At 44.6% G+C, this 25,431-nt stretch overlaps 1 protein-coding gene across 1 annotated transcript in view; it reads right to left on the minus strand.

Annotated features, from left to right (window-relative positions):
* Positions 1-331: 331 nt before the first annotated feature.
* Positions 332-25,431, minus strand: part of LOC136655331 (broad substrate specificity ATP-binding cassette transporter ABCG2-like) — a 29,863-nt gene continuing 4,763 nt past the window's right edge. Inside the window, exons 4-15 of the mRNA XM_066631681.1 lie at positions 23,384-23,536; positions 22,355-22,512; positions 20,661-20,812; positions 18,602-18,681; positions 11,721-11,963; positions 9,616-9,698; positions 7,893-7,982; positions 6,513-6,637; positions 5,766-5,920; positions 4,252-4,341; positions 2,016-2,110; positions 332-479 (exon numbers count right to left, since the gene is read on the minus strand). Coding sequence (XP_066487778.1) covers positions 332-479; positions 2,016-2,110; positions 4,252-4,341; positions 5,766-5,920; positions 6,513-6,637; positions 7,893-7,982; positions 9,616-9,698; positions 11,721-11,963; positions 18,602-18,681; positions 20,661-20,812; positions 22,355-22,512; positions 23,384-23,536 — 1,572 coding nt within the window. The remainder of the gene's footprint in view (positions 480-2,015; positions 2,111-4,251; positions 4,342-5,765; positions 5,921-6,512; positions 6,638-7,892; positions 7,983-9,615; positions 9,699-11,720; positions 11,964-18,601; positions 18,682-20,660; positions 20,813-22,354; positions 22,513-23,383; positions 23,537-25,431) is intronic.

Here is a 25,431-nt window from a genome sequence, read left to right on the forward strand (position 1 = left end):
GGTAGCTTCCGTTCCAGGACAAATAGCTGCAAGAGCAACTTTCATTAGATTTGTAGCACAGAAGTAAAGTTTAACCCCCTAGCGCCCCCCAGCATGGATTATGTGCACTGTGGCTGTTCTTTACAAGACAAAAACAGAATCATATCAGTCTGGACTTTTATCTATGAAAATTGTATTCTCTACAAAATTACAATTTAATAGAAGTTACTAGAAGTGAACATGCATGTTTTAAATCAGCCAACAATTTAATGGGCTGTATACATTACAAATACTACAAGTTTACTATAACTACAGTGCAGGCTGAGTAGAAATGTTCGTTCACTGAATTTGCTTACGTGTGCTTTTTTAGAAATCTCAATTTCAGGTATGCGATTGTAAGGAAAACAATGAACATAAATAGAAGAGCCACATAATTCTGCCACATGCCCCAAGCAGTCAGGCTAATGCCTTGTAATTTCAGATATTCTTCTCCGGTGCATCTAAACAAATACATGGGAAAAGATAATTTTATTAAAAACACCATTTTTAATATACATATTTTCCAGAATTAGTATAAATGTTGATGGCAACATCAAAGCTTCCCAAACATTTTAGCACCAGGACCTGCTTTTTTTAAACAATACTGTTGGGACCCACCTAGCTTTGCGACTAAAACAAAAAACGTTTCAAGCCTCTGTTTTTATCCTTTTTACTGGGGGGGGGGGACGTGACACAGACCACCTTCTGGAATGTTTGTTAAGCTCCACATTTATCAGATCAGGACCAATTTTAGCCTTGCATTTCCCCTTTGCCTGCCCTTTGATAAGAGCTGGGGCACGGTCACCTGCTTGTAAGTAAACAGGCACATGTTGCTTTATTTTCCATAGGGCTCAATACATTTTACTTGTCAGCTATCAGCTTGTCAGTTTTGAAACTCACAAAAAATTGGGTCATGACCCACAGGTGGGCCCCAGCCTGCAGTTTGGAAACCACTGGCATACATTAATAAAAGAAGGCTCATTAGAGAAAATATAAGGAAGCCAAAGTTCCTAGTCTAATTTAGAGTGAGGAGCGGCGCCCACCCATCTATGCTAAACCTCTGGGAAGCAAAGCACCTGCTTCGTTCTCTCCTATAGTTGTATAATACTATCATAATTTAAAGATTTTTGTATTTGTTTCATTCTCAGCTCTATATTGGCTGTATTGCAGTCCAGTGCCAGGATTGCACTAACCAATCTCACTATGGCAGGGGTAGGAGAAGAGAGGCGATGCCCCCTTTCAACAACTCTAACTCCACTAGGGGAAGAAGGAACACAGCTTCAAGGGGTGAAATAAGATATACATTGTAAAAGGTGTTCATGAAATGGGAAAGTGTTCTCAGCAGGGAGAGAAATGCTTGGTTGGTATTTGCCACCGTTTTTAAGGGTCAGGTGTGTGTTCACATGCAGGAGTAATAGCGGCAAGATGGAGGGGGGAGAGGTTTCCTTCTGTTTTGTATAAGGTCACAGACAAGCATGGAGTGGAAAAGATTTGCATCACTTGTAATAGTTTTATGTTGGAAAATAGGAAAATGTTGGGGATCAATGGGCAAGAGAGTTGAGCCCAAAGAAAGGTTAAGCCAGTCACTTTCTTCCTTTAAAACAGCAGTCACCAATCTCACAACTGCAAAACCGATCCCCGTTCAGACCAGAGCTTGCAATTCTTCATCTGTGTTGCATGACTTCCAGATAGATCAGGGCACAGGGGTGCTCTGGGCAGTCGTGTCTGTTGTCCAGCATCCCAGAAGGATGTGCAACAGGACATCTGGGCAGATACAACTATCCAGGGACATCCCTGTGCCCAGATCTACATGGGAGCTGCATGGCACAGAGGCAGAATGGTAAGCTCCACTCATGGGTGGACAGCCTTCCCCAAACCCCACTGAGCACACACCAGCACCTGAGCAACAGTATTCTGGACCCATTGAAGTTTCTGGACCATCCTCCAAGATGCAGTTTGGAGTTTAGCTTATAGTTGGCAATATGAGAGATTCTTACATTGTAAATGGACTAGGAGCAATGCATGTTATATTGGCCCTTGTTCTGGCTTCGTCGCAAAACTTGAGTCCAGTAAATTCATTTATTTGCAAAGCCTTTGAAATCAAGACACAAAAAAAAACCTTAATTGCTTGCATATACTTTTACTCATTATATGAGAACCAAACTAAACAAGTTGTTTAATGGGGAGTATTTGATGGGTGTTGTTTGTTTCTCAATATAAATAGGTGTGCAAGATCCCAGTCCACTATGGGATTGTGACAGAATGGAGGGCTTTGCCCTTGGCCTCCCTCACAGTCACTATCCAGATTGGAAGAAAGGCATCACATAAGAGTTCTGGATGTAGGAAGCAACATCACTGGCAGGAGCAGAAGTCAACCCTGAAGCAAGAAATCTACTGTTCAGGACCCTTGAAGTAATACATGATTTGAAGAAAACACACCAAGGATGCACTGATGCAGCTGCAGTGCAGCCTCAAGATAAGAGAACAAGTGTTCCTTTACCTTGAGGAGGCCTTCATGACTGCTCCCCCCCCCCCACCAGGATGCAGCACATGCCCCATTGGCACTGGAAAGCTGGATAGGATTGGGCCCTGATAGCCAGTGCATTTTCCATCAGGAACCACTATGCAGTTCACAAAATAAACCACTAGGTGGCAATGTTAAGTAACATGAGCTACCACTTCCAGATTTTTCAAACTTCCAAGGAACTCAGGACTTCCTTGAAATTCTATAAAAATAAAATTACTAATTTTGGACAAGCTTCCCTGAAAGGCAATTTGCCCACCACTTCTGATTTCTGCCTGCGTTATGCAGCAGCAGGGTAATTGGGTGCATTCTGGGTCACGTGAAGTGAAACTGCAAGGTTCGGCAGAGGAGCTTTCTGAAGATGAATACCACTGTAACCACAATTATTTGACTGGAAATAGAAAAAGAAATAGTACGAAGGGAGCAGATGATTGCACAATACTCAGAGAGAGAGAGACACCGTTAGGTACAGAGGTCTTTGATACATCCTCAGATATGTTTTCAGACCTGGGCTTCTGCCTCCTCTCTTAAACTGTCCATTTCCAGGTAACATTTCAAATGCATATATTTTTCTCTGTAAACCACTTTGTGAACTTTTAGTTGAAAAGCAGTATATAAATAATAATAATAATAATAATAATAATAATAAAATAATAAAATAAATAAATAAATAAATAAATAAATAAATAAATAAATAAACCACTTAAGACATTGAAGAAACTTAGGCCCTGGGTTGCAAATTTTTAGAGTCCCAGTTCATACACACTTGATTTTTCTAACAAACAGCATGTAAGGAGGGGGCTGGTCTAAATCAGGGACATCAAAGGGACAGGTAGCTTTAATCTTTTTCTTCCTCCTCAGTTCTGTTTTGTATCCCCCTCCCCATAACTCTAATATGTTCTAGCAGAGCATCTCCTACTGACATTAATGGGGTCAACGGGCAGCCACAGGAGAGCCTGAGCAAGATCAGAACCACACTGAGAGCAAAGGGTTCTCCTTTCCCTAATGTGGTGCTGATCCAGATTGGGGTCCTCACCTGTGCTATTTATGTTAGAAAAACCAAACTCATAGGCCCTACTCACACAATAGGGGTAACATCTAATGGCCTTAATGCAGCGTTTCTCACTGTGTGCTGAAATGGGTGCCCCACCCTTCCTTTCACCACATGGCTGACCTCACATACAGGCAGGCACTCTGTGCTGACAATTCTGATCACAGTTCACATAATGCTCAAAAAAGCATGCTCTAAAAAGCATGCAAAGCTGTGCAAATGGGGTGCCTGCATGATCAGTCATAAATGTGGAGCATCTGCTCTGTATGTGGGTGGGCAAGCCTGCTCTGTCATCACATAAAGAGAAGCTAACATAGTTATCATTCAGACACTGGGTGGAAAAAAAGGCCTACTGCAATTATTTTGCTAAGTGGAGACACCCTCATTGCTGAAGCCACAGCAATGCCAACAGCTGCTGTAACTTCAGCCCGGGCAGGTCCTGCTTCCAGCACCAGAGTAAGTAACAAGGGGGCCTCTAGAGGTTTGACCCACCTAAAGCTCTGTAGAGCAGAGGCGAGGATCAGGTCCTCTGAGCCCTTGTTCTATACAATGGAAGACAGGAGCATGTTCCTAACCAAGATATAGTCAGGACAGTATTTGGTGGCAAATTGTAAACTATTAAAAAAAAAAGTTTATATACAAAAATGTTAATACTGACATTCAGGCCATAGCGAGGGATACTGAAGTACTTCAGCCAGATCAGCCAGGAGGAAATGGTGGTGAGATTTACTAATAAACCAGAAAAAATCTGCAAACACACACAAAAAAAGACAGGGAAAAGCAGAACCATTAAGAAGCAGAAATTCAGGGCCCTGATGCATTTGACACCTGTTCCAACTCAGTGTTCCAAATTCATTCTCATTAAAAATATACACATTTGGATCCGTGACCTTCATGTCTACTGAGGAAGACAAGAGACTCAGTGGCTAACTGAGGAGGCTGCATCAGGCACCAGACTGGTGGAGGGTGTCTCCCTCTTTCTACCCACTTGCCTCCACAGCTGCTGTTCCTTTTCCAATCCAGAGAGTGAGATAAGGAAATACTCTAGGCCACTCCAGTCCTTCCTCTATACTTCCTGTTCTCCCCCTGCTTTCTTGACTCTCCCCAGTCAAGTAGTAGCAGTAGTAGTAGTAACTTTATTGTCATTGTGCTACAGCACAACGAAATTTATGCACCTTTGAGATACAAGCATAAATATATACAACAATTCCAACAATCACACTCTACACACTCACCCACACATTCTATACAACATGCATCATAATATAAAAACAGTATAACAGACCATAATGCCCAGGAGCATGGTAACAACTATATTGCCTCATTCAATGTAATTATGGCTGTGGGATATGGCTGTGGGAGTCGTGTGGTGCTGCTCTAATAGTTCTGTATTGTCTACCCGACGGCAACAGTTCAAAGAACTTATGAGCCGGTTGGAAGGGGTCTCTCAGAATACTCTGTGACTTCTGCAGATAGCGAGATGTATAGATGTGCTCCAAAGCTGGTAGATGAAGCTTGATGATGTGCTGCGTGATCTTAATAATTCTCTGCAGAGGTTTTTTGTCCCCTGCAGAGCAATTTCCATACCACACCTAGATATCATAGGTTAGGACACTCTCAATGGTGCAACGATAGTAAGGCACAAGCAGCTGCTGTGACAAATTTAACCTCCCAAGCTTCCTCATAAAATATAACCGCTTTAGTGCCTTTTTTATCAACATGCTGGTGTTAATAGTCCATGAGAGGTCCTCTGTGATGTAAACACCTAGGAATTTGAAACTAGCAACCCTCTCCACCTCCTCACCATTTATGGTGTGTGTACATCCCTCTTTTTCCAGAAGTCAATTATAAGTTTAGTTTTTTTGATGTTAAGTGAGAGATTATTTTCTTTGCACCACAATAACAACTCCTGTACCTCCTTCCTATAAGCAGACTCATCATTCCCGCTAACAAGCTCACAAGTCAAGAATACATTGTGATGAAATTTGGGATAATGGACACAATGTTGGAAACTGGCTTTTTAGAAATAGAGTCCCCCTCCCCGGGTAAACAAGAAGGCAGCCAAAATTGGACTACTGTACCCTGAAGAAGACACTCAACTAAGACTTCTTTTAATGGGTGACAGCTCTATAACACAGAGAAGAAAGGTAAGACAACTTATTTAGTACTCACAATCATAAAGACAAAGCAGATATTTATGAGAAGATTTGCAACAGATGTAACATCATGCCCTGTTGCTATTGCCAGAGACATGGAACTTGCTGTATATGAAACCAATATAATAGTAATCATCATGATAAAGAAAGCTGCTGCTGTCGGCTTGAAACCTAAACAAATGATACAACAAGACAGATCGGTGGTCTTCAACTTGTGAGGAGCTGGGACTAGGGTCCAGCCTCAACCTGCAACACGAGGTCCCCCTTCAAGTGAGTGAGTGGCCAAGTGCTCACAGTTTCTTTTCTTCTCCCACCCAATGCCAGCCAATCACCATGCACTGTCACTGGGTCATTCCACCATTTCTTTCTTTCCTGACCAACTGCAAGGAGAGGAAGGGACGACAGTCACATGGTAACAGCATGCATTCCATTTTGAAAGATGGTCGGAGAAAAAGAGAAAGTGAGGCAAAGGGGAGGATAGGGAGCGTGCCACAGTAGAGATGGGGGGGGAGAGACCAAAGGGAAGCCACTGAAGATTGGGGGTGGGCTTGGTCAAAGCAACGCCCCCAAAGCCAAAGTCTCCGGCAGGTTTTACTTCATCTAGGACAACTTACTCCTGCCTATGGTTCCAACTCTGCAGACCCACAGAACTTGGAATTAACCAGTTGTGTAGTTTGCGTCTAAAGAGACTGCTAGGATACAATGTAACTGACTATTGTACCTACAACAGAAGAAAAAGATTATTGCTCTGGGATGTACTTACCTATTGTGAAATAATCTAAACAAGTAAGAATGATGCCTGGTAATGTCCTCATGGGTATCATATCAGCAACTATCTTTGAGAAGAAGTATGCAGAAACTCTGTAGTAGCCGCTTATATATTCATGTCTACAATACAAAACATGCATGCATGTTCTGGACTTACATAATCAAACCAATGCAAGTATAAATGGCACTCATTGGCAAACAAAATGCCCTGGGAAGAGGGGCTCCTCAGAAATGCAGCACAGGTTCCTCAATGAGAAGAACACTTATCATGGACAAGTCCACTTGCCTTGCTACTTTTCTTCCCTAGAAGTGCTCCAGTGTGTTCTAGGGAGCTCTGTAGGCACACACAAGATGAAGGTGACATGCTTGCCAGTGACCCACAAGGGCCAAGTGCACCTGTCTTGACTAAGTGCCAAGACCCTCTGCAGTGCACAAGGGGAGCAGTCAACATGGTAAGGCAGAGAGTTCAAAAACCAATGAGGTACAGAACAACCAGTGAATTTGGCCCTGTCTTTAATTTATTCATTTTAAATCTTTAAAGCAAATTTAAAGCAAATTATGTAAAGCAAATTATTAAAACCATAAAAGGCACATTTGATCTTTAGGTGGTCAAGTCCAAGAGTCGACACTTTTCCTGCTCACAGAGTGGTTGGGCTCTGCAAGGGGAAGAAGGATCCAGAAGTGGCACCAAGTGAAGATGGTGATGGTGGCAATTTGCTACTTCACAGGATGAAGGCCAATAACAGGCAGTTCCATCCAAGTTTCCCTGCACTGATGCAGGGGGTAGCACATTTTGCACTGCATCCTGCAGGGAAATTTTGCGTGCTGGAGGTTTCCTTAGGGTAAGGGGACATTCATCCACTTGCCCAGGGGAAAACCCGAGCAGTAGCAATGGGGCAACTCAGATCTGCACCTGCTAAATTACTGGCATAAATCTGAGTTGTTTCATGTCAGCAGATCAGGCCCAGGAAAGAGGAAAGGATATAGCATGTGTAGCTGCTGTTGATCCCACCCCCTCCCAGGCCTGATCCACCCACTCCAGCGCTGCTCCTCCTCACTGCCCTCCTCCTCCATGGAACTTACCATGTCCGGTACACATTGCAGCTTGTACTGGTGCCAGTAGGATGGCCCAGGCCTTCCCACCAGTGCCACTAAAATCTGTGCAGTCGCAACTTGCATGTTTGTGACAGCCTGCTCCAGCAGAGCACACACGCCACGGGCACAAGTGGGGGATAGGATTGGGCCAAAAAGAAAAGCATATTTATATACTGCTCTTCAACAAAAAGTAGCTCAAAGTTTTGAGATAGCTAAATAAATAAATGGTCAAAATGCTTGGCAATAAGTTTGGCATTCCATTACATGCAGATTTACCTACATAAAGATCTTTTTTTCTGTGATAAAAAGTTCAACGGTCGTAATACTATTCAAACACTGATTGGTTGTCAAGAAGAACAAAGCACCAACTCTACAAGAAAACACAAGAATTTAAAATTTAGAAGAAAAAAAACCTGCAGCAGAAACATTAAGCACTAGTGAAACAGAGTATGGTGGAATCGGATTCTAAGAAAATAAAATGGGTAGACTGGCAGAAGCAGGCTGACCAGTCCAGTTGGAAATGAAGTGCTTGCAGGCCACCAGAAAGTTGACCTAGACCATGCCACTAAAACAGAAGGTTTACTTGTTTATTCATTCAGCATTTAGCCCACCTTTCCATCCCCTGAGCGACCCTCAAGGTGGCTTAACATAAAGAACAAAAACATTAAACATGATAATAAAACAGTAGCAATAAAAAAAAATAAAAACATTAAACAATACTTGGAATCAGAACAATAGCCCCAAAGTAGAGCCAACTTTGGGGTGAAAACCAATCAACAGAGAACAGGGAAAGAATGGATGCTCCAGGCAAGTATCATGAGGTTCTCTAGTAGCAAGAGGAAGATGAGGATGAGCAAGACAGGATGAGGAAGAGATAACATCAAGTTGCCTGCTGAAGATTACTCTCCTGGATAAAAAGTCATTCTCTGTAGTTATTAGTGATTTTGTAATTTTTAAGCTGTTCCTTTTGTTCATTACATTAATGTATGTCAAATTAAAAAATAAAAGATGATTACTCCTAAAATCCCAGCACTTCTCCCTGTGCCTTTGGGATGGGGGTACAGTCTCACACCATCATTTGAAAAACGAGGCAATACAGTATTAGAGATTAAAATATTGTTCCAGTCTAGTAGCAGGACTGCAAAGCTCTGAACATCTTTTGGAGATACTGTGTGCACATATGACCCTCACATTCACCGGAGCATCAGCATTGCACACGCACCTCGACTTGCACGCCCAGGAGCAGCCACCACTCTGACATTGAATGGGGTGGTTCGTGAGGCTTGGGTATAGATCACAGCACCTGTGGCAGTCTGTACCCAGGTCTAAGGTTACAGTTCAAGGCCTACTTATCTTGAGGCACGTTCCATTGTAATTGGAGAGATTTATTTCCAAATAAAAGTGCTTAAGACTGAGGGATAAGAGCTGCTCTACAGGTGCAGCAGAATGAGATAGTAGAGTCCCACCTCAGGGAGCAGTGATGGGAGGAAAGAAGGTTGCATTCTACCACATCCTTCTGCTGCATGTGTAAACCAGGCCTTAGCAAGGAAAAAAATCTGTATGGTGTTTGCAATTCAGTCCTGAAAATACGTTGCCAGAATAAATTCTGTTGATACCAATATTGGACAGACTACATAGACATAAATTCAGTTCAAATCACAGATTTATGTTCATGCAACATACTTAGGACACTTATTTTTCACACATGCACAAGAACATATTTATATGACGTATGTACAAACAATTCATGGTTGATTTTACAAAGGATTATTTTGTTTCTTTGCTATTTTATGCAGTATATGAATCAATAAAGACTTTTAAAAGTAATACTACACACAATCAAAGGAACTTCCTAATGTATTGGCCAGCATTTGATGGCCATGGCATAAACAATTTACCAGTAATTAATGTTTTCCTTAAATTCTTCTGCATCCGTAAATCCTAATTAAAACAGGTGCTACACTGCATCTTCTTTTGGAAACATATGTCTAATGTTTACTAACCTGTTTTGAATGCCACTGGCATCATTTTTAACTCCAGAAAAAATGGCTCCAACAATCAGACCCAGAACAGTTGTAATACATATCTAGGTGAAAGAGTTTCAGATTAACAATGCTGTTTTTGAGATGAGACATTTGCAACATGGCAGACCTTAACCAAGTACAGTACTGTAGCTATTGTCTATTGCACTGTTGTAGCTCAGTGGCAGAAGACCTGCCCTGCGTGCAGAAAGTCCCAGGTAAGGCTTTGCAGGGTCCCCTGCCTGAAGCCCTGAAGTGCCCTTGCCAGTTACTGAGCAAGATGGGACCAATGGTTTGATTCACTAGAAGGAAGCCTGGGATGGCAAATACTGTATTTTGTTATGGTGAGATGCATTGCAATGTACCTCACTGGTAAACCCTGCCTGAACAAGAGAGAAGGACTTCTGACTTTTTTGCTTTTGATTCTTCAACTGAAGAAGAATCACTGTAGGCCAACATCCACAAACCTGATCTGGCCCCAAGACTGTCATAGCAGCCACTGTAAAGGCAGCAGCAACCAGGCCACTCCAGATCATTTAAAGATGGTCTTGAAAATCACATGTGAAGTTGCTTTACATTAAACCAGACTACTGGTCCCTGTAGCTCAATATCCTTTGTACCAGCTCTCTAGGGTCTCGGCCATGGGGGCTTTTCCCAGCCCCACCTGAAAACAGCAGGGATTGAACATGGCGCCTTCTGTACACAAGGCAGATGTTCTACCATGGCACTACAGTTCCTCCCCTATGGTCCGAGGTCCTCCACTGTGTGCAACAGACAGAGCTCTGTCTAAAACTTAGGAGTCACTTCTAAAAGTTTTTTTCCCTCATCTTTACAAAACAAGCAAAAGTGCTGAAAATCTCGGCCAAGAGGATGGTAACAGGCTGTTCAGGAGTATTTAAGCATGAGAGGTAGCTTGAAACTACAGTGCATTTGATACATGGTACCACAGCATTAAGGACCTGGTGAAAAGACCAAATGTCAGGGATAATTCTGCTCTAAGCCAATTGAAGTGGGAAACAAAGATCATATCAAGACCAGTTTAAGACGATTAACAAAAAAGAGCTTAATGAAATGTGGGGTGTTTTCGAGAATGCACTGAAAATCCATCCCTAATGAGGATAGGGAAACAGAAATGATTGTGAGAAAAAAGTCAGGACCATTAACCCTGGAAGATTATAAAGCTCTTAAAACTGTAATTCTTGTCACAAGGTCAAGCTTTTACAAAGCAATTAATAGGGATCCCCATAATATCAACATACAGGCACAAAGCTTTTAACTTCACGGCTCTACACAGACGATTAGCCATCGCTTTGTGGTTTTGAAAACCACTGCGCCATTTCTGAAGAATGCTCACTGGTAACACAGTACAAAGAAGTGACAGACCGTTCTGGAGACAACACCAGAGGCCTATCTGGGTGCAAGCTGGAATCACTGGGCATTGCTTGCTGGAGTTATTGGCTATGTTCTTTGTGCCCCAGATTGTTCTTTTGTCAGCTGATGGATCCCATAGCCTGGGTCGCCTACCCTCCTCTTTAAGGGCACGTCTACACTACATTTGTGCAGTTTTTTGAAACCAGTTTAATCATATGGATTCCGTATCATAATCATATGGATTCCAAGTCAGACCCCTGACCCAGACAGCCCAGTACTGCCTATTTATACAGACTGGCAGAAGCTCCCCAGAGTCATAGCCTGAGGTTTTTCTTATCTGAAACAGTGCAAATGTTGGGGTTGGACCCTGGGGCCTTTTGTGATACAAAGAATGTGGTCTGCCTTTGGACTAGGGCCCTTCACTCAAACAGCCTTGGGAAACTGTAGTTTTGAGTGTGTGCTGAGAATTATTTTTAGAACTAGCTAGAATACCCCAGATTTCCTTGGTGGAGCTGCAACAACTAAATGCATTTGAAGCGGGTTTACACTTGCAGTGCAGAAAAGAATTACCTTTCAAATCATCCCCAGTATGTAAAATATAATGTTTCCCATAGCTCTTTGTTATTTACACTCAATTCATTTTCACATAGGAAAAGGATGCATTTCTTCCTAATACTAACTCTCTTTTTATAAAAAGAAAAGTTATTTTGAGTTACCTGAGCTGTGGAGTTCTGTGGATTGCCTATCAAATTTTTAAACGTGCGCTTGGAGACCCACTTGAGCTGATGAAAAAAGGGAGTGGTGTACGGAATTGCTTTGTAGACTGTCTTCTTCTTTTGATTCTCTAAAGACAACTGCTCTAATTCTGCTTTCATTTTTCGGAACTGATGAGCCTTTGAGAACTGCTCCGCTAATGTGGTTGCAATGGCCCCGTTAATTGAATCAAGCTCTGTTTTGGAGGACAAAGAAGAGAAAGATTATTAAACCGCAATGCAGCAGACATAGATTGGTTCATGCAGCTTATGTGTTCGCTGAATGATCTGAAGCTGGATACGGTCAACTCTCATGGCTGTTGCCAGGGGTCAGCACCTTTGGACAGCTGCTGAGGGCCTACTGCAGATTCCTGGAGCACCTGCCTATTGACAGATGACACAGGGTCCTCTGGGGGAAGATCCCATTTGTGAAAGGGGAGGAAATGCCTGGAGGACATAACCATGAAGTTCCATTACTACCTTTCTCCAGCCATTCCATAATCACTTTTCTTCAGAAGCCCCTGTGGAGCATCCTCTGGGCGCAACTTTTCATTTGCATACAGACTGGATGGAGAAGACAAGGCACTTTTAGTTCTTCCAATACAGGGTGGGGGGGTAGGAAAAGGAATGTGGGAAGGACATGAAGGAGAAGCTTTGCTTCTGCTGCCACCTATGACAGCTGGATAAATGCCAGGGCAAGCCTTGCTCCCACCATGAAGTTTGGGGGGGGGGGCTCACAGAAGGCATTTCTGCAGACCTGGAGTTAGCCCCAGTGTAGCATTTTACAGACCGGGTGACACCAATTGTTGTGCTTCAGGTTGGAAAAACTGAACAAAGCACACAAAACTAAGCCAACACTGTTTTAACAGGATATCACCAATAGACTATAGTACAACCCATCACAGGCCTCTCTTGGACCGTGCCCAAAACGAGAAACATGCTTCCCCTTCCATGACCAGAGAAATCTTGGAAGCATTTTTAAATGACTCAAATTGCCCCCTTTTTTTTTATGCTAACTGGCTAAAGTTTCCTATAGAGTGAAAATGCCTGGACCAGAGACTGCTTGCATGCTGGTTAAGTCACCGCTTCTCCCCTGTAGTTACTATGCTAACAGTGCTGGATTGGGCGGGGAGGGGAGTAGCTGCCACTGATCCAGATAAACCAGCACCTGTGCCTAGCCTCAGCAGGCAAAAGGAAATAAGCAATCTGAACAGGAACCAGGAACTCCCAGATTTTACAGCATGTCTGACCTGCTTGCAAAGTTTCACAGGGCAAACTTTGGGTTCAGAACAAAGCCTCCAGTCCACTAATTCCACAAGCAATTGCTTTGCAGTCTCCCTCCACAAACAGTGGAATGACACCAGCTTATACCCAACACTTCTATCAAAACCCCGAATCCTGCTTCTCTTCTACAAAACAGCCAGGAAAGGGCAATTTGAAGTGGAGCAGTGATGCACGGGTTAGGGGGGTTAACACTTCCTCTGCTTTCTGCTCTTCCCTTGCAGTTCTTTGTGCCAACACTTTTATCCCAACTTTGAACCCAGACATGCATTTGGGAGGCACTCACTGCCAGAACCCAAATGGTGTCTGATCTTACCCAGAGTTCTGCCATTCTGGGACTCTATATGATCTTTCAAAAGACACTGGGCTGCCAGCTTTGGCAAGTCTGCCAATTAAGCTTATCAGCTATGGAAAGGGAGCAGTGGAGACTAGGCAGGGTAGGCACCTATGGCCACATTGTTTTGATTCACTGAGGCTCAGGAAAGACAAAGGAGAAGCAAGAGTAATAAAGATAACCAAGGCTTTTCATCCCAGAGGAGGGCAGAAATTGCTAGTTTATTCCAGTAAGGAAGTTGGCTCTGACCCTGGCAGATGCACCTTGGTCTGCCCACTGACCATCCCTGTGAACACCCTAGGTGAGATAAAGTCCACTAACAGGCAAAAAAAGAAAAAAGAAAGAGAGGGGCTGCCAAGGGGTTGGGATGGAAGGATGTGGTGTTCTTCCCTCAAGGCTTGATCGACAGGGATTCAAAGATATTCTGCCACATATGTTAGTTAGTTGGCAACCTTCAGTCTCGAAAGACTATGGTATCGCGCTCTGAAAGGTGGTTCTGGAACAGCGTCTAGTGTGGCTGAAAAGGCCGATTCGGGAGTGACAATCCCTTCCACACTGGGAGCAAGTGCAGTCTGTCCCTGGTCTGTCTCCCTGGCTATGGGCCTTCCTTCTTTGCCTCTTAGCCTCAGACTGTTGGCCAAGTGTCTCTTCAAACTGGGAAAGGCCATGTTGCACAGCCTGCCTCCAAGCGGGCCGCTCAGAGGCCAGGGTTTCCCACCTGTTGAGGTCCACTCCTAAGGCCTTCAGATCCCTCTTGCAGATGTCCTTGTATCGCAGCTGTGGTCTACCTGTAGGGCGCTTTCCTTGCACGAGTTCTCCATAGAGGAGATCCTTTGGGATCCGGCCATCATCCATTCTCACGACATGACCGAGCCAACGCAGGCGTCTCTGTTTCAGTAGTGCATACATGCTAGGGATTCCAGCACGTTCCAGGACTGTGTTGTTTGAAACTTTGTCCTGCCAGGTGATGCCGAGAATACGTCGGAGGCAGCGCATGTGGAAAGCATTCAGTTTCCTCTCCTGTTGTGAGTGAAGAGTCCATGACTCGCTGCAGTACAGAAGTGTACTCAGGACGCAAGCTCTGTAGACCTGGATCTTGGTATGTTCCGTCAGCTTCTTGTTGGACCAGACTCTCTTTGTAACTCTGGAAAACGTGGTAGCTGCTTTACCGATGCGTTTGTTTAGCTCGGTATCGAGAGAAAGAGTGTCGGAGATCGTTGAGCCAAGGTACACAAAGTCATGGACAACCTCCAGTTCATGTGCAGAGATTGTAATGCAGGGAGGTAAGTCCACATCCTGAACCATGACCTGTGTTTTCTTCAGGCTGATTGTCAGTCCAAAATCTTGGCAGGCCTTGCTAAAACGATCCATGAGCTGCTGGAGATCTTTGGCAGAGTGGGTAGTGATAGCTGCATCGTCGGCAAAGAGGAAGTCACGCAGACATTTCAGCTGGACTTTGGACTTTGCTCTCAGTCTGGAGAGGTTGAAGAGCTTTCCATCTGATCTGGTCCGGAGATAGATGCCTTCTGTTGTAGTTCCAAAGGCCTGCTTCAGCAGGACAGCGAAGAAGATCCCAAACAAGGTTGGTGCAAGAACACAGCCCTGCTTCACGCCGCTTCGGATGTCAAAGGGGTGTGATGTGGAGCCATCAAAGACAACAGTGCCCTTCATGTCCTTGTGGAAGGATCTGATGATGCTGAGGAGCCTGGGTGGACATCCAATCTTGGGGAGAATCTTGAAGAGGCCATCCCTGCTGACCAGGTCGAAAGCCTTCGTGAGATCTATGAAGGCTATAAAGAGTGGCTGTCGTTGTTCCCTGCATTTCTCCTGCAGTTGTCTAAGGGAGAATACCATATCAGTGGTGGACCTGTTGGCTCGGAATCCACACTGTGATTCTGGATAAACGCTCTCTGCAAGTACCTGGAGCCTCTTTAGTGCAACTCGGGCAAACAACTTTCCTACAACGCTAAGGAGAGAGATGCCACGGTAGTTGTTGCAGTCACCCCTGTCACCTTTGTTCTTGTACAGCGTGATGATGTTTGCATCCCTCATGTCTTGAGGTACTCCACCTTCTCTCCAGCAGAGACAAAGGATTTCATGCAGCTCAGTAATGATGATCTCTTTGCAGCACTTTAGGACTTCAGCAGGGATGCTGTCTTTTCCAGGTACCTTGCCAAAGGCAAGGGAGTCCAGGGCCACGTGAAGTTCTTCTAGGGTTGGTTCACTGTCAAGCTCCTCCAGCACAGGCAGGCACTCAATGTTGTTCAGCGCTTCTTCAGTGACTACATTTTCTCTGGAATACAGCTCAGAGTAGTGCTGCACCCAGCGTTCCATCTGCTGCGCCCGATCCTGGATGACCTCGCCTGTTGCAGACTTCAGAGGGGCAATTTTCTTCTGTGTTGGACCTAGGGCCTGCTTGATACCATCATACATCCCCTTGATGTTGCCCGTGTCAGCTGCTATCTGTATCTCGGAACAGAGCTGGAGCCAGTAGTCGTTAGCACATCTCCTGGCAGTCTGCTGGACTTTGCTGCGAGCACCTCGGAGGACCTGCAGGTTGCGCTCACTGGGACAGGCCTTGTATGCTGCTTGAGCTCTCCTCTTTTCCTCAATGACTGGTGTCAACTCCTCAGAGTGGGCTTCAAACCAGTCTGCTGTCTTGTTGGTCTTCTTGCCAAATATGGACAAGGCGGTGTTGTAAACGGCATTCTTGAAATGTTCTCATCTGTTGGATGCGTTTGCATCGACCGGGCCTGGAAGAGATTCCTCAAGCGCTCGTGCAAATTCCTCCACTTTTCTCTGATCCCGGGTCTTGCTCGTATCAATGCGAGGTTTTCCTTCCCTTTTCGTGTGATACAGTCGCTTTGTTTGCAGTTTCACTCTGCTGCACACCAGCGAGTGGTCGGTGTCACAGGCAGCACCCTGATAGCTGCGTGTGATCTTGATGCTGGGAAGGCTGGAGCATCTGGTGAGAATCAGGTCGAGCTGGTGCCAGTGCTTTGATCTTGGGTGTCTCCAAGAGACTCTATGTTGGGGCTTTGTGTTGAAGAACGTGTTGCTGACACAGAGACCGTGATGACAGCAAAACTCTAGCAGGCGTTGGCCATTTTCGTTCATCTTCCCAGTGCCGAACTGACCTAAGCAAGTGGGCCACGAACTGTTATCAGCACCAACTCTAGCGTTGAAATCGCCGAGGATGAACAATGGCTCTTTTATGGGGATCTTCTTGATAGTGGTGGCCAGGTCATCATAAAATTTGTCTTTGGCTTCTGCTGGAGACGACAGAGTCGGTGCATAAGCACTGATGAGAGTGACAGGTCCTGCTGATGACTGGAGCTGCAGGGACAAAATTCTTTCACTTCCCACAGTAGGTGGGATGATGGATTTCAGCAGGGTATTTCTGACCGCAAAGCCAACACCATGTTCCCTGGTTTCATTTGGTGGTTTTCCCTGCCAGAAGAATGAGAAATTTCGCTCCTTGACAGATCCGGAATCTGACAGCCTTGTTTCTTGAAGGGCGACAATGTCCATCTGCAGTCTGCTCAGCTCCATGTCGATGACAGCTGTTTTGCGTGCATCGTCTATTGCTTGCAGGTCATCAGAGAAGCCAGGTGTCATTGTCCTTACATTCCAGGTGCCCAGCTTTAGGGCAGGAGTTTTCTGTTTTCTATTGCATGGTGCAGAGTTGTCGATCCGCTTGTCGGTTTTCACCCTAAACCCCACGCACCCCGTGAGGTTAACGGACCGTGGCGAGGCAACACCTTACTGGCTGGGGACTGCCCAGCTTAAGGCGGGCGGTAGCTGCCCAATGAGATGCAATGATCTCTCCCACCGTCGGAAGCAGCCCCTGGCGTCATGCCCTACGCCAATCGAGCAAAGACTTATAACCGGTAACTGCTGCTTCCCGTGTTGTGCCAACGCCGTATGGCGAAGTTGGAGTGTCCTCTCCAGTGCGCGAAGCCTGGGTAAAGAAGGTATGGAGGATAGGCTGTTACCCATGCAGCAAATCCCCCCTCTCCACGTCACTGGAATGATCCAATGGAAAGGCAGAAACCAATACGGTTGGTTCCAGCGGCATCGCAGGAGTTGCCAGAACATGACTGTGTGCAGCCACGAACCGCCTGAGGGACTCCGGCTCCTGATTTTGCCTCGAGGTTGACTCCTGAAGCCTTTTCCACAACTGGATGTAGCCACAAGGCAGTGGAGGTTTGGAATCAGAGTTTTCCTTCTCTTGCCACATATGGGACAATCATAATTCTTTGCTCAAAACCCCAAAGGAGGTTGGAGTTCAGCAATTACTAAATAGGCAGGTCCCAAATTAGGATATCCTCCCTTAGAAAATCCAAAAAGTCTCTTCCTCATCCTCCATGCCTTAAGCCTAATTTACACAAACAGCAAAAAGGGGTGGAGGAATCTTTAGGTAGTAATATGGATGGTGTCATTCCATGATCTGCAACAGGGGACATTTCTGAGTGCTTCCCCTACTGCAGTCAGAATCACTCACAATAAATAGTGAGTCCACCATATTGTGCGACAGACATTTGACCAAATCACTGGACAGTGGACATCACACTGGACATCACAGTGTGATGGGCACTGCCAGTCCAGCTCCTTGATTTCCATCCACTACCCTGGAGAGCTGCTGCCAGCCAGTATTGACAATACTAAGAACATAAGAACAGCCCCACTGGATCAGGCCATAGGCCCATCTAGTCCAGCTTCCTGTATCTCACAGCGGCCCACCAAATGCCCCAGGGAGCACACCAGATAACAGGAGACCTGCATCCTGGTGCCCTCCCTTGCATTGGCATTCTGACATAGCCCATTTCTAAAATCAGGAGGTTGCACATACACATCATGGCTTGTACCCCGTAATGGATTTTTCCTCCAGAAATTTGTCCAATCCCCTTTTAAAGGCATCCAGGCCAGATGCCATCACCACATCCTTTGGCAAGGAGTTCCACAGACCAACCACACGCTGAGTAAAGAAGTATTTTCTTTTGTCTGTTCTAACTCTCCCAACACTCAATTTTACTGAGCTAGATGCACCAAGGGTCCAACGCGTTTGAAGGCCAGGTTGCTGCATTCGCTCATTAGACTTGATATTAACATTTTCAGGTCCCCATCCCCCCCTTTTGAATTGTGATGCAAGACGCTTTGCACAATTTCTTCAGCAAAGTAACTCTAGTTGGAGATTTTCGGCATCTGTACCTTGACGATGAAAGGAGTGCATTGAAACAGCAGTCGAATCTCCATTTATGATATCCAGAACAAAATCAGCAGGATTGTTATATGGTTCACACACATAGCCTGCAAAGAAAAGGAAGTTCATTTTTCAAAGTCTGCTACTGGAGCAGTTTAGTGTACACACACCCCAATTCCCTACAGCAGGCGTGTCAAACATAAGGCCCGGATGCTGCCCAGAGATGGTCCTCGGGCTCTCAGTTGAGGTCTCACTGCTGAAAGGTGGCCTGCATGATAATTGAGCTCCCCCATATCTTGAAATATGATCAAGATTTGTGCATCTTCTCTTGTCATTTGCAGCTAATGAGTTCCTACACAAGAACAGAGTGCCTATTTCTGTTTCTGACCTGTCTAATGACATCACTTCCAGTCCTCAGCAGGCATCATGAATGATATTTGGCCCACTGTATGAAATGAGTTTGACACCCCTGCCCTACAGTAAAGAAAGGGCAGACTAGGAAGCCGTGCCTGGTGATGGCACCAGCTCCCCGCTTCACTCTTTCAACAAGGTAAACCGAGATTGAACTGGACACTGGAGAAAGATAGTCTTCGCAGGGATCACCCAAAGCTAAAAGGCCAGACAGAAGGAGCAAAGGGTGGGATGTTACTCCTGTTTTACCTTTGGGGTGGGATACCTGTGGGAGGGTCACCTGGTCCCTGAATTTCCTCCTCTTGAGAAACAAGTAGGCTTTATACATTTTTAAGCTGATCGCAAATGTATCTGTTTGGAGTCTTATTTTTAATACCTGCACTTTTAAAAGTTGAAAATATGCTTCAGAAAAAAACAGAACTATCAGAAGAACCAGGCAATTGGTGCTCTGCTGGAAATTAGTAATTTTAAGCTGGGTTCAGTCCTGTAGAGCAGATGATGTTCATGGAGAAGACTATCACTGCCTCATCCCATACTGGCTGTGTGCTATCAGAGGCTATCAAGTTCAGAGGCAACATGCATCTGAAAATCATTTGCAAGGGAGCAGTGGCAGGAGAGGTGCTCCTGCCTGTAGGCTTCCCAGAGGCAAGTATTTGGCCACTGCTGGAAATGGTGATGGACTAAACAGGGCGCTCATGGCAGATTGCAAGGTGGCGGTTGGCCTTTCACTCCAAGTCTGTCATCCCACTGCCTCCCTCCAACATAAGCCTCACTGATCTGCTTCCCGCTTGCTCACAGAAGAAGCAGATCATTCCTTACCTTACCATTCTCCTCACGCGCTACCACCAGACCTAGAAGTATGGGACTTCAGGTTTCATTTGCAAGGGCAGAACATTTGCAGCTTGCAAGAAGCTTGTATGGATTGGGGGGGGGGGAGTTGTGCTTGTTTGTCACACAGAGGCAGTGGTCTCAAAAAGGCCTCAGGCAATGTTCTGGATTGCCCCTGCCCTCCGTGACTATTAATCACCTCAGGAGAAGAGCTGCAGTGGCTGGAAGGAGGGCTGAAGTCTCCACATTGGTGGATTAAAATAACCCTGCCCTCTCACTGTGCTCCTGATCCTTATTCCCTCTTCAGAAATGAGCATGCAAGGACAGATGACATCACTAAGGGCCCAGTCCTATCCAGTTTCCCTACAGTGATGCAACCATGTTCACTGGGGCATGTACTGCATCCTGAGGTGGGGCGGCACTCACAGAGGCCTCCTCAAGGTAAGGGAACATTTGTTCCTTTATGTCGGGACTACATTGCCGCTGCATCAGTGTTGGAAAGTTGGACAGGATTGGGCCCTAAGTCACACCTAGTTTGGACCACGAGTTTGTGTTCAGATCTCCCAGTAATAGACATTTACATACATATGAGCATTTTATTATATTCCATTAAAAAAGTATTGCTTAAAATGCCATTAAAGAATATAAGCATAACCCCGCTGGATCAGGCCAAAGGCCCATCTAGTCCAGCTTCCGGTATCCCACAGTGGCCCATCAAATGCCCCAGGGAGCACACAAGACAACAGACACAACCTGTGTCCCGCTGCCCTCCCCTTTTGATTTCTCTTTGCTTGTGTTGCACTGGTAACATTCCAGTGAATGCCCATTGGTGTGACAAAACACTCACCAAGATTCCTGAAGTACTCGAGTGTATTTTCGGCAGGACCATGATACACCAGTCTGCCGGCAGCAAGCAGTGTTAGGGTGTCAAACAATTTGAAAATAGAGTACCGGGGCTGATGGATGGAAAAAATTATCGTTTTCCCTTGTTCTGACATCCTTAACACAACACAGAAAAAAAATAATGGAAGGCTTATTTTCACACGCTCTGAATTATTTCTAATATCCATGAATATAACTTTAAATAATAATACTAGACTGTGTCTTGTGGGAGGTGGGTGGGAATCTCCTGTAGGTTTTGTGGATCTTGTAGCTGAGCCCTCACACTTTTTGCCCCACCCATTTAGCACCACCTCTGAAGAAAGAGATGTTAATATTATCACATGCAGAAAAGTACTTGGAGTGCAGCCTGTTCCTTTCCACAAATTTAAGGTTACAGAGCAGGGCTCCCAGGAGGGCACTCAACCCAGCACCAATGACAGCATTCTACTCCAGTTACACGTAAAAACAAGGGGGATTCCAGAGCAAAAGGGACAGTGCTAGTGAAAGGAACTGAACCCTCCTCCCATCTTTTCTCCCAAAGTCTCTCCCCCACAAGCACCTTTTTCTTTGCCTTGCCCAGGACTTGGGAAAGTAACTTTAACCAGGTTAAAAGCAAATTGATGCTATCTTTTAACTGTAACATGAAAAGTCTCTCAACTTTAGGTGTTTTTTTTAAGTAATGAGGGTGAGGAAAATTGCTATTTCCACCCCCCCCCTTTCCTCCAAAAATCTGGTTTGCTGCCATACCACGTCAGTACATTGGTCAGTTGTATGGTCACTTGCATGGTATTGTCAACACGAACTGCAGTAGTTCTCTCCAGTGTCTGACAAAGATCTTTCCCAGCCTTACTTAGAAAGGTTGGGGTGCCTGGAAAGCATATGCTCTACCACTGAGCCACTGCTCCTCCCCTGCCTTTCACTCTGTGGATAAGGGGCAGACAGCCCAATCCTAGCCACACTTTCCTGGGAGTAAGCCCCACTGACACTCATGGGACTTACTTCTGAGTAGACGTGCATGGGATTGGGCTGTCAGATTGGATTTGGACTGGGGGTGTGGTGCTGGGCAAAAGGTTAGAACCCCTTCCACAGCAGCCTCCAATTGCTCCCCTCTCTTGCGGCTACTTTTCAAGAAAGGAAAAAGGCAATGGGGAGTTCCAGCCATGGATATCCCATATCATGTCTGATCCGCAGAACTATATGAAAAATAGGAGAATGTTAAGAAAAACAACAGATTTGGAGAAAACTCAGACAGGGTGGAGAAGCAGTTTTGTTATTATCACATTACCAGCAATAAATGCCCAGTGAACTCAACCCATCACATGGGAATGATGGTGGCTTTATTTAAGTGAAGGAAAGTCATTTCCTGGGTACAATTTACTGTACTTGAGTAGCTGAAAAAATGCAACATTCCCAAAACACAACTACCTTGAAAAGAGGCACAGGGACAGAACTGAGAAAGAACTGTGCTTTTATTGCAGAAAAACTTGCTAGAAGAATCAAAATGAAATGATTTTTTTAAAACAACTTTCTTATGCTAATTTAGAGAACATCAGTCTGTGAACATGCTGGCCGTGTCATCCACAGAGTCTCTCTCTCTCTCCCTCCCTCCCTCCCTCCCTCCCACAAACCTGCTATCTTCCAGAATTAAGTGCAATTTACCTTTTTAAGAGCATCAGGACAGCATTGGCTGTGCTGGCATCCAATCCAGTGGTTGGTTCATCTAAGAACAATATTGTGGGGTGCGTAATGAGCTCAAGCCCAATGCTTGTCCTTTTCTTCTCTCCTCCAGAAACGCCACGAATAAACTGGGTGCCAACCTAGTGTGGAAAAGGAAATCTCACCATGAAGTTCTCTGTGTTGTAGCAAAATCCCTATAACTAGAAAATATGCCTTCGTTTAGCGCAAAACATTTTAATGATGGTCTTTTTCATGAAAGATTTCCTAATAACCCACAACACTCAATCTGCCCTCTTTTCCCCTCTCACTGCCACACTGTTAGCACTGGGATTTCAGTGGCTGAGCCTCGGCAAAGAGGTTAGGGCTGCATTCTCATGCACTCTTAACCAGGAGTAAGTCCATCAAATTCAGTGGGGCTTACTTCTGAGGAGACATGCAAAGGATTGTGCTGCAGGTATGTTCAGGACTTTAAGCATGAATGATAAGACTCCATAATGAAAGACAACATACCCCTGAATGTATACTGCAGCTGCTAAGGGAAAACAACAAGGGAAGATCCAGACCATCTCAATGTATTCCTATTACCTTTCACAGACACATATGTTATTCTGGCTTCACCATAAGACAATCTAGGACCAGAATCGCAACTCATTCCAATGTATTTCTATGGCCATTTGGAAGGGCAATCCTTCTTCATTTAGCCATTTGGGGACAGTCCTAAGAGCCTCTGCATAAGTAACCATTCCAAACGACATCACAGAAAGAAAGTAGGCAACAGCCATTCTCTGCATTAGTTGTAGTAATTTCCTCTACCATGCCTCCTCTCTTCTTTTGTCTGCCCCATCACAAAGCCAGTACCCCCCTCTCAATATTTCTCTTATGACTGCACCCTCCTCTTCTGTGATCTTCATGTCTCTCTGCAGCACCGTCTCTGTTGTCCCACTGCTATAAGAGCTCTGTCATTAAAAGCTGACATTTGACAATATTAAGCGTCATCATACATACACGCACCTTGGAATCTGCAACTTTCAACAAGTCCAGTTCCATGATGATCTGATCAACTCTCGCCTGCTTTTCCTTATTGCTCATTGAAAGGGGTAGTCGAAGGGCTGCCGAGAACTGTAAATTTTCTTTAACTGTCAAGGTTCCCATCACTACGTCTTCCTTAGAGATGGGGGAAAAAATCTGACATTTTTTATTTGAACGTTATGCTAGGTCATATAAGAACATAAGAACAGCCCCACTGGATATTACTATCGCACAATTGTTCATCTTGCACTGCTACTAAAATAGTTTTCCAAATCAAAAGTCTGTCCCAGCACATTTCAATCAGTGTGCGGCAGCAGGTGCGCTGTGGGAGTATGGGGTGGGTCACTTATTAGTAGGACCACTGGGGAATGTGAGCCCCACAATGGCAGCAGGGGGTGCCTTCTCAGTTGTTAAAAAAAACCAAAAAAACTGACTGTGTGCTTTGACAATCTGAGTGCCCTATCAGCGTGCCATGAGATAAAAAATGTTGGAAATAGCTGATCTGTTCCATCTTCATCCTTCTTCGCCTCTCTGCTGCCTCTGATATAGTCAATTACTCTTTGTTCCTTTCCTCCTCCATGCCTTAGGTCTCCATATTTCCATCAGTTTTATTTCCATCTGTCTAATTGCTCATTCAGTGTTTCTGCAGGGGAAAAACTCCTCTTTCCTCCTCTGTCCAGGTCCCTCAAGGCTCAGTTCTTGGCTTTTTGCTATTCCCTCTCTACACATTATCTCTCCATGACCTCGTCAAATCCCATGGCTTTCAGTACCCTCTATAATGCTGGCAATACTCAGCTCTCACTGTCTACATCAGAAATGTCTCCTTCCTTCCAGGCCCACATGTCAGGCATCAATAGTTCTCCGACAATCCAGCCTGGACGTTTCATTGCCCCTTTAAGCTCAATATGTCCAAGACAATGTCTTATCTTTCCTCCCCAGCCTTCCTTTCCTTGCACTTTCTCCTTCTCCATCGACAATATCACCATCCACCAGCCTGCAGAACAGTTAAGGAGTCTGAGTTTTATCTTTGATTCCTCTTTTCTCCTTTGTACAGTACTTCATATTCAGTCTGTTGCCAAAGTTCTCCCCTCACAGTACTGTAAGAATAGTGCAATTCTTGGTCTTTCCTCTCTGCCTACCTGGAAAAAAATTCTTGGCTATGTCCTGGTCAGCTTTCACCAGAATACTACCACCTCCTCCTTGTTAGTCTTCCATTGGGGGATCATAGTCCCCTCATCTCCCTTCAGCACTCTGCTGCTAAAGTCAATAATTTTGCTTGTTGCACTGGTAACATTATACTCAACCTTACATATATTTATTTAAAAAAAGTCTACCCTGCATTTCTCAGTGTTGATTCAAAGCTACTCATAATACTATAAAATTACAGTAGAATCATAACACCACTTTATAACAAAAATTGAACAATTTTGTGTTCATCTGAATATTTTGACGTTTATTAACTTTGGTGTGATGATTTTAAAAATGCCACTATTTTTGGCATAGCAGCAAAAATATAGCCACAATTTTCAACTATTCTTAACTCTGTTCAATTGTATGATGAGGTGTCATGTTTACTGTGTACAAAGATGAATGACAGTGTATTAATAGAAACACAAAATGTAAGATAACTAAAAAGGTTATAAAGATACCAAAAAAAGCTACCATTGGAATCAGCACCTCTGAACTGCATAAGAAATATTAAAAATTCAGCAATAAACAATGTATTACGCAGTGTAATCAATGCAACTGGTGTTCCAGATCACATGGAGGAGCATTTCCTAGGTCCATTGCTCATTTCTGCACACACAAACGGCCATGAAGCACATCAACACCAGCCGGCATAGCTGCCTCGCATGCTCCCATTCCCCTGGTACCTGGGTACATTGTATTCACTTTTGGATAACTGTAGAGAATTTGTGTTGAGGATATTCATCACACATATTTACATGAAAATACTATAAATGGTTTTTTTAAAAATGCAAGAAATGAATAAATGCTTCAAAGATTGCAGAGTGAAATAAAAGTAAAGG

The sequence above is a fragment of the Tiliqua scincoides genome, chromosome 6 (genome assembly GCF_035046505.1).
Source record: "Tiliqua scincoides isolate rTilSci1 chromosome 6, rTilSci1.hap2, whole genome shotgun sequence".
Classification (NCBI taxonomy): domain Eukaryota; kingdom Metazoa; phylum Chordata; class Lepidosauria; order Squamata; family Scincidae; genus Tiliqua; species Tiliqua scincoides.